The sequence below is a fragment of the Ceratotherium simum genome, chromosome 11 (genome assembly GCF_057802395.1).
Source record: "Ceratotherium simum simum isolate JZ-2026a chromosome 11, ASM5780239v1, whole genome shotgun sequence".
Lineage (NCBI taxonomy): Eukaryota > Metazoa > Chordata > Mammalia > Perissodactyla > Rhinocerotidae > Ceratotherium > Ceratotherium simum.
In genome coordinates, this window is record NC_141910.1 from 55,132,799 (window position 1) to 55,146,452 (window position 13,654).

General features: G+C 42.2%; 1 protein-coding gene across 9 annotated transcripts in view; it reads left to right on the forward strand.

The window, feature by feature from the left end:
- DTNB (dystrobrevin beta) overlaps window positions 1-13,654 on the forward strand; it is a 253,246-nt gene that overhangs the window by 218,448 nt on the left and 21,144 nt on the right. For 4 of the 9 annotated variants that reach the window (XM_014781904.2, XM_087437043.1, XM_087437044.1 and 1 more), the window contains one exon: window positions 3,964-3,984. The exons of the other annotated variants lie outside the window; for them this stretch is intronic. In XM_014781904.2, coding sequence (XP_014637390.1) covers window positions 3,964-3,984 — 21 coding nt within the window. The remainder of the gene's footprint in view (window positions 1-3,963; window positions 3,985-13,654) is intronic. 9 annotated transcript variants of the gene reach the window in all.

A 13,654-nucleotide genomic window follows, 5' to 3' on the forward strand; every position in this document is an offset into this window, starting at 1 on the left:
AGGGTGATTTTTGAAAAAGGCAAAAGATGTATGCAAACTGAAGGGAAGTCAGAGTACATTTCCCCTAAGTACCACGATGTGCTTTCCCGTCAGTCAGACAGGTCGCCCTCAGTGTTCCTTCGAGATCCTGGCTCACAGCCCCACGTGCATTACTACGACCTTGTAGTTCACCTCTGACACTTGTATTCAAGGGCTAAGCAGAATGAGCTGATGCCTGGAACTCTAATCCCAGTTCTGGAGTTTCTTTATATTTCCAGCTGTTGTCTTACAGTTACAATTTCAGTAAAATAAGTAGAACCCTGCTGCCCCATTTTGCAAGATCCTCTGCCAGGTTCTTAAATGCCTTATCATTTACCTACCTGATGCACTGAGGCCTTTCAGATTGAGAGGAAGAATTTGCAAACACAAACCAGGAATGTTGTCTTTTTGTCCAGTGACTAGAATTCACAGTTGAAATCGCATTCCTTTAGTGTCCAGCTTCCTAAACAGATTACAACATAATCTTAATTTGTGTATTATAATCACTCCTAAAAGGTCATACATAGGAATTATTGACTTCTATTAAAATTTCAAAGATGTTTTCCTTCTCTTAAAAAAATATATTTACCAACCCATAATAAAAGTACCCTTTAGAATCCTAATTTTAATTTCAAAGGACTGTCCTGCTTTCCTTGATGTTCAGTCTGCTAGCATTTAATTCTCTCATAAAACAGCTGTAAGCAGTTAGTCAAATGGACAATCAAGCCACATGGTCTGGGATACACACAAATTAAAATACACCACACAGTAAATTTCCATTTCACAGGGAGTTCTTTCATTTTGCTTCAGTTAAATATTATATACTTTGTCTATTTATCTGAGAAATGATAATTTGAAGAAGCTTACATATGAAGTGTCACCATTGTTCATTCATTCAACAGAAATCTTAAATCCTTTTTTTTTTTTTAAAGATTTTATTTATTTATTTATTTTCCCCCCAAGGCCCCAGTAGATAGTTGTATGTCATAGCTGCACATCCTTCTAGTTGCTGTATGTGGGACGCGGCCTCAGCATGGCCGGAGAAGTGGTGTGTCAGTGCGCACCCAGGATCCGAACCCGGGCCGCCAGCATCGGAGCGCACGCACTTAACCGCTAAGCCACTGGGCCGGCCCTTAAATCCTTTTTTTTTGGAACAAGGCAGGGTAAAAATTAATCCTACTTTTATTTAACAAAAAAGTATTGAGTTTCCTAAGCATCATGTTTGGGTATTTGGCATATAATGGTGAGTAAGACTCCATCCCTGTCACCAAGGAGTATCAGGGACCTTCTGACATAAGGTAAACTGACACTCAGGCACCCATGTTTCAGAACGTATTTTTTCCCTCATTAATGAATATATGGAAACCTCTGCCTCAAACTTCTTATTTAATCTAGAAATGGTTATGTGTTGGTATTTCAGTTTCTAAATCATGTTCCCAATATTTTTGTGCCTCATTTTCCGTTTTTCCAATATGGTTTTTGAAACACATTTACCAGATGAATTCTGTAGTTTTGAATTGCAACCTTATTTGCAAATGAGGTTTTGAATGTAAATTTTTATAGAGATGACTATAGTGGCTATGGCATTAGTTTGGCCACCTAGCCAGACATCCCCATGTGGAAGCATCTCATGTGTTTTTAGGTAACATAAGCAGTTCTAGATTTGTATTTGATAATTAAGGTATTATTACCCCCTTTAAATCAAGCTGGCTCCTATGCCTTGTCATCAGTCAATGTTTACTGACCCCAACTGACTAATGGATAACAAAAAGGTTCTAAGACCTTATATCTGACCTGTTCACTGTGTTGACAGAGCCTTCGAGGCTTTATCTGAATAACCTTCCTTGAGTTTAAATTATACAACACCATCCTAAGTAACACTTAGCCAAAGTCCACACCCTCCCAATCACAGTGCACGTGGGAAGCCTCCAAGTCCTGAAAACGCTGCTCTGTCCACCCTCCCCACCCTAACCTGACACGTGTGTTGACTGCAAACTGTAATGATTTCGTGTCTTTGGACAAACTATATCAGAGTCACCAAATGTGCAAACATGAAACATCGTTTTCTGAAATTTCCCTAGTCTGTTGAACCAATATCAAACCCTGGAGGGAACAGTGAAAGTAGGGAGGTGTCTTAGAAACAGTTCTAAGAAATTACATATGGTCTTTTGACCTCAGATGCAATTTCAGCCTGTTGGGATTGCCCCAGACCTCCCCCACCCTTTCAGTTTCCTTTTTACCTCTTAGGGCTAGCAATAAAAACGCATTTTTAAATTGTTTGATAATCTTCTACGGCTGTTTGCCCTGCCTAGTGAATGGAGGAAAAGTGTTATGCCCCGCAGGGAAGCTTGGGTAGAAAGGGAGATCGCTTCCCACTTGCAAAACTCTAACCCCTTCCACCTGGAGCCAGGCATGCAGATACAAATGCCAAGACTCTGACTTCTTAAGGGGAACTCAGCTAATGCTCAGGGCCCTCTGTGCCTGGGCTCCTGTGCATTTAGGTTTGGTCAGGCATCTAGCAGCTGGCTTTGATTATGAAGAACATCTTCCTATGCTGAGATGGAGTCTCCTCAAGAGATTTCTTGGTACCCATTTAATTTCTAGTCCATGTCTCTCCGTTGCAAGAATAAAATTTACTTCCTCCAAATTTTTACTTCCCCTCTCCCTTTTGTAATTCCCTGGCTTTACTGAAATCATTCTCGCCATTGCACCCAGATCTGCAGACTGAGAAGCACTCATGCATTCCTAAGACTTCCTACACACATGTTCAGTAAAGACTGCCTGTGCGGATGGATCCAATTTAAATAGAACCATTGCAACAGCTTTTAGATTTGCGTACTTGGGGCAGAGAGTAGAGGCTCCCTGACCATGGTTATTGGCGAAAAGGCACAGAAAGAGGAAGCAAAGAGACCAATTAAAACATAGTAGCTGAGGAGCAAAGGACTGAGCAGAAACTCCGAAGTGTTTATCTCATCTTCATTGTGCTGCTTTCCACAGTGCCTGTGGTGCATGCTATAGCTGATAGTCAGCAAGTGCCTACTCTGCACACCATCACTGTAAGGCTCTAAAAGACAGTGATCACACCTTATCTTCATGTTTCCAGCGCTTTATGCACAATAAGTACTAAATGAAGCTGTATTGAATTAATGAAACACTGAGGTCGAGAATTCTTTTTGAAAGGCCTCTCAGGGCCCTGAAGCAGTTTCCAGTTTGTTGGAGGAAGGGGGATGCGTGTGCATCCTTGGAAAAAAACACAAAGCAGTCCAAAAGCAGTGAAGAGGAGGGGACTAAATAAGAGAATCTGTGGTCAAGTGGAATTGCTAGTTGTTGGGAAGTTCTTAGAGCAATGGTTCTCCAACTAGCAGGCGGCAGAATCAGCTGAAAGGCTCATGAAACACATTGCTGCGCCCCACCCCCAGAGTTTTGTTTCAGTTGGTCTAGGGTGGGGCCCAAAATTTGCATCTCTGACAAGTTTCTAGGTGATGCTGCTGCTGCTGGTGGTCTGTGTTCCACACTTTGAGAACCACTGGCTTAGAGAAATGCACCTAAACACATGTGAATATTGTGAATGGTGAAGTAGAATGATTATTGGGCTTTGGAGTCATGGTTGAGCTGCTTCTTTCAGTGTACCCTAAATAGCTGTGTGGCCTTGGGCAAGTCAGCCTCTCTAGGCCTTTTTCATCTGTAAATGAGGAAGTTGGACTAGCTGGCTTCTAAGGTTCTTCCCTTGCAACTCTAGAAGTTAGCATTTAATGAATTGGATGGGGCAGAGGCCTGCCATTTGCTCTGATGTTCTGATGGTGGTCAGGGCCTTTGATCTCTGAACCCATGGGCCTGGCCTGGTTTGCCTGATTCTTCTATCATTTCTTCCAAATGTTTGTGGTGATGGGCATTAATCTCTCTCCGTTTTTCCCTCTGCCTTTTTTTCGTCTTCAACACCTCTAGGAGGAAGAGCAAAAGCAGGCAGTAAGTGAACTTCAGAATTCTCCACCTGATTCTGGCTCCTTTTGCATGTTCTTCTTTTCCTCATGGAACTGTTACATACTTTCTCCTCTCCTCCCTGCACAAGTTCATCTCTGCAGAATTGGTTATGTGTAAAACCCTCAGCAGGTCTCTCCATGGTGCTATAAAATGGCCTAAAAGTCCATGACATGTTTACCTAGTAGAGCATGTTCTCTTTGAAACCAGAGCTTGTTGACTTTTTTTTCAAAGTACACATCTGTCATGTTTATTTAAATATGCATGATTAGCCAGGCTATAATTGCATTTTCCTGGTCTTGCATTCTCTGTTGCTTCGTGTCTAGAGTGACTTTAATTGCTTGAAACAATTTTTGGGGTGGTGGGGGTGACCTCAGGTCTAAATACTATGTCATGAATGATTGTGCATGAAAACAAGTTGTTCTTTTGCGAACTTCACATGTCCCTTAGTCTTGAACAGGCTTCTGGATGCTCCAGCTCCAGTAGCCTTCGTAACAAAGTTACCATTGAAAAGTAAGTGACTGATTATGCTGTAAGTGATTTCCTGTTCAGAGCCCACTCCACAGGGAGCTCTGGTTTTTCTGAGCTGCACGGCTGTTGCATGGCGTTTAGGGAAGGTTTATGTTTATTTTTATTTTTCCTAATAGCCACTGACCCACACAAGAAAATCAATTGAGAGCCTATACACAATAGTAACACCATATGCTCATATAACATAGTGAGGTTTTCAACGCATACATTTTTTTACACAAGTTAAGCTGATTTTTAATTTACCTCAGGGCTTTTTTTTTTAAGAGAAATATGAAATGTTTAATTCAAAAAACTTACTCATTTTTTTTTCCAAAAAACAAATTTATCCGTGTTTTAGATTAAGAATAAGAACATAAAATGTTATATTTACTATTCTGGTTAGGAGAGCAATGGAATCATAAAGTGGAGAGGAAGGGAAGGAAGAGATAGTGAGATGAGGAGGCAGGAAAGGAGTGAGGGAGAGGCAGCCTGTCAGAAAGAGGGAAAGAAGACCCAGTATGGTGTTGGGATTGCTAATAACCCGGTAATCTCAATGTCTTAAACGTAACAAAAGTTTGTTTGGTTTTGCTTTTGCTTCATTTGGTTTTGTTTTCTTCCTCATTCACACATAGTTTATTGCTTTGATCTTATAGCACTTCCGTATCAATAGGTATATTAAGATGGGCAAAGCAGAAGACCAGCTGGGAAGTCAAGCCCAGCCTGTTAAACGCTTCTACCAGGAAGTGACACACATCACTTCCACTCCATTTCCTTGGCCAGAGCAAGTCACGTGACCACACTTAACTTCAAGGGGGGCAGGGAAGTGTACTCCAGTTTGCTTAGAAGAAGCAGAGAAGCAGGTGCTGGTAATGCCTACCATAAGGAGGAGGATGAATGAGATTGTGTTGGAGGGAAGGAAAGAGAACATCTGTCCTCCTGCTCCCTTCTCCCACTCCTTTCCTCACAGTCTCATCCCCTTGCTATTGACCCTTCCTGCTTATCCAGGGCATTACCTCACCTGTAGTTGCTGACCATCAGTGTTCCCCTCCTCCTCTTCACCCCTCTACACCCCAGAGATGTGCTTCACAGCTGAAACCACTTGCTGGGAACTTCCTTCAACAATCCACCCAGAGTAGCATCTCCTGAGCCCTCTCTGAATGTGCCAGCTCAGAGTAAAGCTCATAATCAGGACCACCCTACACGTTGCCTGAGAACTCTCTTTCAGAAGAGGGCAGATATTAGGGATATTCATTTTAATGGTAGCAGTAGAGCTTCCAATAGACATTTTATTTTTAAAAAATCTTATGGATTACTGTGTAATCCAAGAACCAGAAATTGCCTCTCTGGTATATTATTTCTCAGGTCAATTTAAAGCTGACCTTGATCAGACAAGGGATTGAATAACACGTTCATTTCAGTGGCCTTTGATTCTGTGTGAGATCATCATCCCCTTGAAATTGGCAAAATAAGAAACTAGACCCAGACTGCCAGAGCCTGCCACTAACAAGCCACCTGTGTGCATGTCTTAGGTGTTCTCCATGGTCAAGGTTCTGAGCTCATGACATAGTCCTTGCAGACTCATAGGACTGTCCATGGCCTGAATTGTACAAACTGTTTTTTCTTCATCTTTCCCCACTATGGTATGAAGTAAGACATTGTGCTCTGTGGATATAGATAGAAATATCCTCTGTCCACATCACAGGTTTAAACTGGACCCACCTAAGGCTCAGCTCTGAGGCTCAAATTTGAACTGAATGGCTTTACATAGTTCAACAGTGTTTTTTGTTTGTTTGTTTTTTGTTTTTCTGTGAGGAGATCAGCCCTGTGCTAACATCTGCCAATCCTCCTCTTTTTTTTGCTTAAGGAAGACTGGCCCTGGGCTAACATCCGTGCCCATCTTCCTCCACTTTATATGGGACGCCGCCACAGCATGGCCTACCAAGCAGTGCGTTGGTGTGTGCCCGGGATCCGAACCTGTGAACCCCGGGCCGCTGCAGCAGAGTGCATGCACTTAACTGCTTGGGCCACCGGGCCGGCCCCTCAACAGTGTTTTTAACATGTACAGCTGAAAAGACTATAAAGCTTTAGAACCAGCCCTTCTGCTTTAATCATTGTCATTAATGAATGAGACACCAAAAAGTATTTAACACAGAGCTAAGTTGTAACCCTTTCTTCCTCCTGGGTTCTGGCTGGTGTAGTTTAATTTCTTCCCTATCAAAATGTATTACTGTATATGGGTAATAAAATAATTGTAAAAGACTTTTAAAATGAAGAATTTACTAGACGTGCTTCCCAAAACTGGCTCTGTAAATCCATTATAGAGAATTTTTCATATAGTCCATCTTCTTTTTTCCCCTTGAGGGATTGGCTTTGGAGGAATTGGAGAGAAATGGGTAATAACTGTGACTTTAAAAGCTTTGGTGATATGGTTGTACCTTCAGCCTCAGCTGCTTTTCCAAGGCTTTGAGTGGCATTAGTGCCTCAATTGATAATTCTTCTGTTTTTCCTCCCTCCCTCCTTCTCTCCTTCCCTTGTCTTTTCTCAGATCCCAGAGTTATAATTAAGAGCAGAACTGCCTGGCTGTTTCAGATAAGACTTCACCGAGTGACTGTTCAACTCACGATGTACCCTACAGTTTAACAGGCTCAAGAATGAGATTGTATCAGTTGAGTCAGGGTTAATCAGGCCCATGATAATCATCAGACTGTAATTAAAGGACCTTGTCTGCCTTTTTCACACTACAGCCCCAGCTCCCAGCCCAGTGCCTGCCACACAGCAGATACCCCATAAATAGTTGCTAAAGGAAAACAAGTATTAACCAAATTGACAAGATTTTGACTTAAAAGCAATGTGAATTCATAAGTTTATTAATTGTAAGGGACATAACCGATTTGAGTACCTCTGGCAGTAATTTTGCTCAAGGTAGATCCATTCAGGAGACTCGATGATGGTTCAGAAATGTCCTTTACGAAAAGAAATCAGAAAAACTAATTTAAGTGTTACCAAAAGAATAGGAACACCAAGCTAATAAATTAGTACTTTTATTATTAACTCTATTATTATTTCCATCTAAAGAACAGATACTGATTGTGTAGAATAAATCATCTTCTCTTTTTTTGACACAGATAATCTGTAAAATGCAGGATATCTATAGTTATTTGTTATCATTTGAAAATATTTTGAGCATTGCTCAGTAAAACCCCAGTGCCCCCAATGAGAAACGTGGTTATGGGATTTAGCAGCAGGTTACAAAGGGGCATATATGGGCACCAGACTGACGAGGACTCGGCTGGCAATGGTGTCTACCACCACTGGTACACTTGAACTATGGGCTACTCCAGCCTAGGTCAAACAGTATCCTAACCTTAGTCTGGAGGGATTTCAGATTGTATAAATTCATTCTAGGGACGTCTGAGGGTTGCATTTTTCCCAGTGACTCAGTATACCATAAAATTTCATTGCTGGATCGCTAACACCAAATAAAGTGAGCTATCTAAGGCAAAGGGGTTCAGTTTATTCATGAAGGTTGTGTTTCCTTAAACCTTCCTCTGAATCCTCCTAGTAGGAGATCATTACCTTTTATATACAGATCAACATCAGACTTAAAGACTATAACTTTAGACAGTCATCTATAAGGATGGGGGCTCCCACAGGCATTGCCCTTGACCCAGGTTAGTAGAAGGGTGATGGTCCAGAGGGTTATATAGGTGGTACTCGGAAAATTATGGAATTAGAGGAATCTTCGGAATTCTGCTAAGAGAACATTGCCACACTTGGGACCCCTCTTTACTTCAGTCAGTAGGGATGTCACGTGGGATCTTGCCTTATGCCCTTTTTGATTTCTAGAACCAGACAAATAACCCACTGCAAATATACCAAAGAAAGCGTAGTGTGGGCTGGCTCTCGGAAGCCCCCATCTCTGGCGGCAGCTCCACCAAATACACCTCAGAGGAAGGGCACTCAATATTTAGTTAGCCATGGTTAACCTATGAGGGCTCCAATAAAACTCATGTATATTAACTTTGTAAGTTTAAGAGAAAGTACTTAAAAAAAAAAAACTGTACCACAGCAAATAGAAATCTTCTCTGTCTATTAAAGAGATTATTGGTGAACTGCTTGATGTTCATTTCCCCTCCTGGTTCATTTAACCTTTGGACACAATCTCGTTGGGAAGTGATTCAGATTCACATGCCTCCAAAATCTTCTGGACTCTCTGGCCTCACCGTACTCTGAAATAGAAGCCCGAGTCTACTTCTTCCTGAAAGGCAAGGAATTGCCATTCATTTATTTATTCAGCAGTGCCTTACTACATATGTTCAAGGTTGGTGAGCCTGACCTTTTGGAGGATAACAAGAGAAATCCTACACAAATCCCACCCTCAAATAGTATGACAATTATTTCATAGTTGGCATGATGCCCTAAATACAGAAACACAAGCCAGGTCATTGATATTCTGAGCCTTAGGCACCACTGCTGCCCTCCTAAGTTTGCAAATTCCACAGATGTCTTTTGGTAAACAAAGATCAATGTGCTGTACTATATGGCTATGCCACAAATCTTCAGCCTGGGTCCCAGTCCTAGTCTAGATATGTAGACTATCTGCCAGTGCTAACTGCACATTAATGGCCTTGTGAAAGTCTGCAGAGTGTGCTGGTTCATCAGTCTCAGCTCCTGTACTCAATATAGGAACCTGGCAGTTTGTCATTTTGTTTTGTTTTTATTTGATTGTTTCCCCAAAAGAGTAAATATCATTACAATATTAAAATTAGGTATTTGTATTTCACTCTCCCAAAACTCCTTAAACACCTGCAAAGAGTTTACAGTCTGAAGATATAAGGGGAAATAGCTTTCAGGTCTTTGCAGCACCCCCAATATTTTTCATCACTCGCATCATTGATGAGCTGAGAGATTTTCCTACCTGCTTTTTTATTTCCCTCCTGTACTATATTTCTGTCTTTTCCTTTCCTGACCAGAATGCATACAACATATGAAAACTGTCCACCAGGGTCTCCAGGAAAAGTCTCTACACACCAAGCTGGAGAAATTCGCCTTCCACTGGAGGAATATTGAATTCCTAGGACAACAGTATTTCCCCCTGCGTACTGCAGTCTGAGTCTCAACAAAGCATCAACAGAAAAGAATGAGTGAAAGATGAGTTCTAGGTTTTGAGCCTGAGAAGCTGGGAAAATGATGGGTACCACTGACTGAAAAAGTAAAAATGGAGAGATGATCTGGGTTCTAGGAAGGGAACTTTGACCTGATTTTGAACATACTGAGTTACAAAGAATAGGCAGGCAGTCAGGCTTTTTGTCTGGTCGCCTAGATTTTTGGGGATACCCAACTGGGATTTCAGTGGGAAGACAGGGCTAGCATTGTAGATTTGGAAGTCTTCAACATAAAACTAGAGTTGAAACCATAAACATGAGCCTTAGGGAAAACCCATAGTAGACAAAAAGAAGAAAGAGGAGGTAGGAGGGGTAGGATTGTGGATTCTCATAGAAGCCCAGAAAGTTGCAAGAGGAGAAAGTTAATAAGACAGTAAGACAAAGAACCCCTGGACTTGACAATAAGGAAGTTATCAGCAGCCTTGGAAATGAAATTTTCAGTAGGGTAATAGAGTGCAGACAGCTCTAAAAAAGGGGCTTTGTCTTGTCCAACCTCCTCAGCCCACACCCACTGAATAACCTCACCTCAATGAAGGAAGGAGTTAACTCTTCAATCTGTCTTATTGAATTACACACAAATGGATTGCTCTTCTGACTCTTAGAACCTTGTTGACAAAAACCCATTTCTTTTCTATCTGAACATGCACATTACCTCTACAAGCCTCAGTTTCCCCATCTATAAACTTCCAACTCCACAATTCTTTGATCCTTTCGTCACTGGTACCAATTGGTATATAGGGGAAAGGCTATAAACCAAGAAGGGTCTACGGAAGTCCAGCTGAGTTCATTTGACTGGTGTCTCCTTTTGTGACTGTGAAACCCTCTGGCCTCACTTCATGTCTAGGCTTTATTTCGATGACCAACTCCTTCCCCAGGGTTTATTCATGACATCCTTATACCTCCCACTCTTCCAGACAAAAGAAAGCATCCTAAGAAAACGTCAGCTGCTTCCATGAAGCCCTCTCCCGTGGCTTATCTCCGGGATTCTTGGCCATGCCTCCCACAGGAGGACAGGAATCCCTACCACTCTGTTTCAGACCTCATCCCAACGTCCTCTCTTGGCATAGGATTGGATCTGTGACCCTTCATTTTGAGAGTGTCTCTAAGGATTTGAGGCATATCCTCAAATCCTGATGCTCTATCAATCTCTGGGGTTTTATAGCTGACCTCAGGCTGGTTCTGATGTTCCATATTAACAGCAATGCCAAGGTAGGGAGTTTCCTAGCCTGGAGTCCTTAACTGAAATGAACATCTGCTTAGTTTCACCTAAAAGAAGTATGTTATAAAGGGTACGATAGACTCTCTTGCACTCTTCTCCATTTGCTGCTAATCATAATTTGGCAAGTAGAATTACTCTCATTTGGAGCTGCCGTATAGATGCCCCAATGCTTTAAAAAAAAAAAAGGAAGGAAGAAAAGTAAAGGCATGTTAAATTAGAGGCAATGCAGAGAGACAGTTAACTGCAGCTAAAGTGGTACTTTTAATAAGAATCCATGCCAACTCACCACTGCTCTAGAAAGCTGGCTGACCATAAATCCTTCAGTGCTTTTATTATTATGTATTCTTATTAACTTAAATATATATATATAACATTTGCTATTTATTCACGGCTTTCACATTTCAAATTTCAACTCCTATATTTAACCAGCTCAGACCTCAGGAAGCCAAGAGAGACTCTAGGAGACTCTCAGGCCTATAGCTGCCCCCGGGACGTCTCCCAAATGTACAAAAGAAATGAGAGTTTCTTGTTGGGCCCCTTGAAGGTTCTAACCTAATCTGAAGCTACTGGTGGCCTGCCCTTCCTTCCACAGTAGCTCACTGCCTTGAAGCCCTGGACAGGCCTTACTCCATAGGACCTCATTGACTCTGAGTCTCCCTCAGCCAGGTTTCTCATCCACAGCACTATAGACATTTGGGGCCAAATAACTCTTTTTTCTGGGGGAGGAGGCTATCCTATGCATTGCAGGATGTTTAGCAGCATCCTTGACCTCTACCTACTAAATTCCAGTAGTAGTCCTCCCCACCAGGTCTCTAGCAGCTAAAATTGCCCACAATGAAGAAGCACAGCCCTGATCCCAGTGAACCTTTCTCTGAGCCCCCGAGGCATTCTCAGAATCCCTTATTGTGAGATTTAGATATGGGATGGATGGTAAAAGATTTCTAGTCACCTTCCCCACATCACTCCTCTGTCCATATTTCCTGCTTCTGTTAATGTTGTTGCCAGCGCTCCCTGTGCACATGCTCTCTTCCAGTCTTCTGCTCTTCCCACTCGCTTGCCAAAGGCTAGTCAATTTTTTCTCCAAAAGCTTGCTTATATTTCTCTGTTCCTTTCAATTCCTATCACCATTCTTCATTCCAGCCTCCATCATCTGTCCCTTGATCTATTGGAAAAGCCTCTTAATAGGTCACCTATTTCCTGTCTCTTGCTTCTCAGTCCCCGCTTCACATTGCCCCAGAGCCAGGTTCCTAAGTACAGACCACCCTGACCCTATCGTTCCCTCCTCAGAAACCTTTACTAGCTCCCTCTCCGTTGCCTATAGCGGGGGTCAGCAAGCTTCTTCTTAAAAGGTTAGGTAGTAAATATTCCAGGCTTCGTGAGCCAAATCAAAGATATTGTGTAGGTACTCACATAACCATTTAAAAATGTAAAAACCATTCTTAGATCATGAAGTGTAAGAAGACAGGTGGTGAGCTGAATTTTGCCTTGAGCTGTAGTTTGCCTGTCTAGGGCCTAGTAGGTAAACTTGATCACCATTTGTTTTCGGCTCATGGTGGTTGTGGCCCACACTTCTCTTTTCCCACCACATATCTTCTGTGTTCCCTAGATACTAGCCTCCCCACACTGCTCCTTCTCCCCCATACGCAGCCTCCCCGCAGGCCCGGGGGCTTCTGTCCGTGCTCTTTCCTCACCTGGATGCCCTTCCCGAGCCTTTTCTGCCTGTTGAAATCATACCTTCACGATACTCCCAGATGTCACCTCTGCTGTGAAACCTTCCCTGTTTCAGACAGTCAGGTAATCCCTCTCGCTTCCGTGCTTCTTTTCCTTTGTACCTCTACTAAGGCACCAGTTTCTTCCCCTTCTGTATGCCAGCTACGTACATACCCAACTACCTCAGGAGGCTGCGAGTTGAGACATTGCCCCTTCACAGCTCCCCAACACCTTTCAAAGTAGACTAATGGGAGGTAGTATTCTATTGAGCTGGTGTGTGAAGCATTTTATGTTTATCCTCACCAACCTCTGTTACACACATGAAGAATCTGAGATGCAGAGAGGTTAAGTAAGTTGCCCAAGATCACACAGCGAGTAAATGGCAGAGCTGGAATCCAAACTAGGTCCATCTGACTGCAAGGCCTGGACTATAACTTCTGTATTATGTGTAACAGGGACTCAACCAAGAGGAATGGTGTTGAATAAGGCTGCCCTGCCTCACCACACAAGTTTTGCCTACCTGTAAGTAGCATTTAAATTGGACTCAATGAATTTTTAAAATATCACTGATAGGTTCTGGCTGCCTGCTTGATCATTGATTTAGCCATCTGAATAAGGACCACGCTCTCCTGGGAGCCTTTCCTCTTTTTGTTTCTAATATGCAGTCTGAGTGTTTGGTACTCATTTTATAAGGATTTTTCCCTCAATGAGGTCCTTGATCATTTTGCTGAGAACTGGCTTTGAAATCGTGCAGTGAGAACTAATGGGATACCATTTTCAAACAGAGCTGGGCAAACTATGAGAAACAAACAGAAAGAGGGTAATTCTAGTCTTGGAATTTATGAGCTTCCCTATCTAAAAGTTAAAATTTCAACTTTCTTTTGATGTTGGGTTTATGGTGAGTTTTAATAGGTTGTTTCTTGTCTCAGGAACTTAATATGCTTTCCTCCTTCCACTAAGAAAGATAACTAGACACCGTGCCCTCCACCCCTTTAAGCCTTGGGGTAAGCTTTGTCTTCTGCGTAATTTAGTTTGACTTGAATAGGGACAGAAT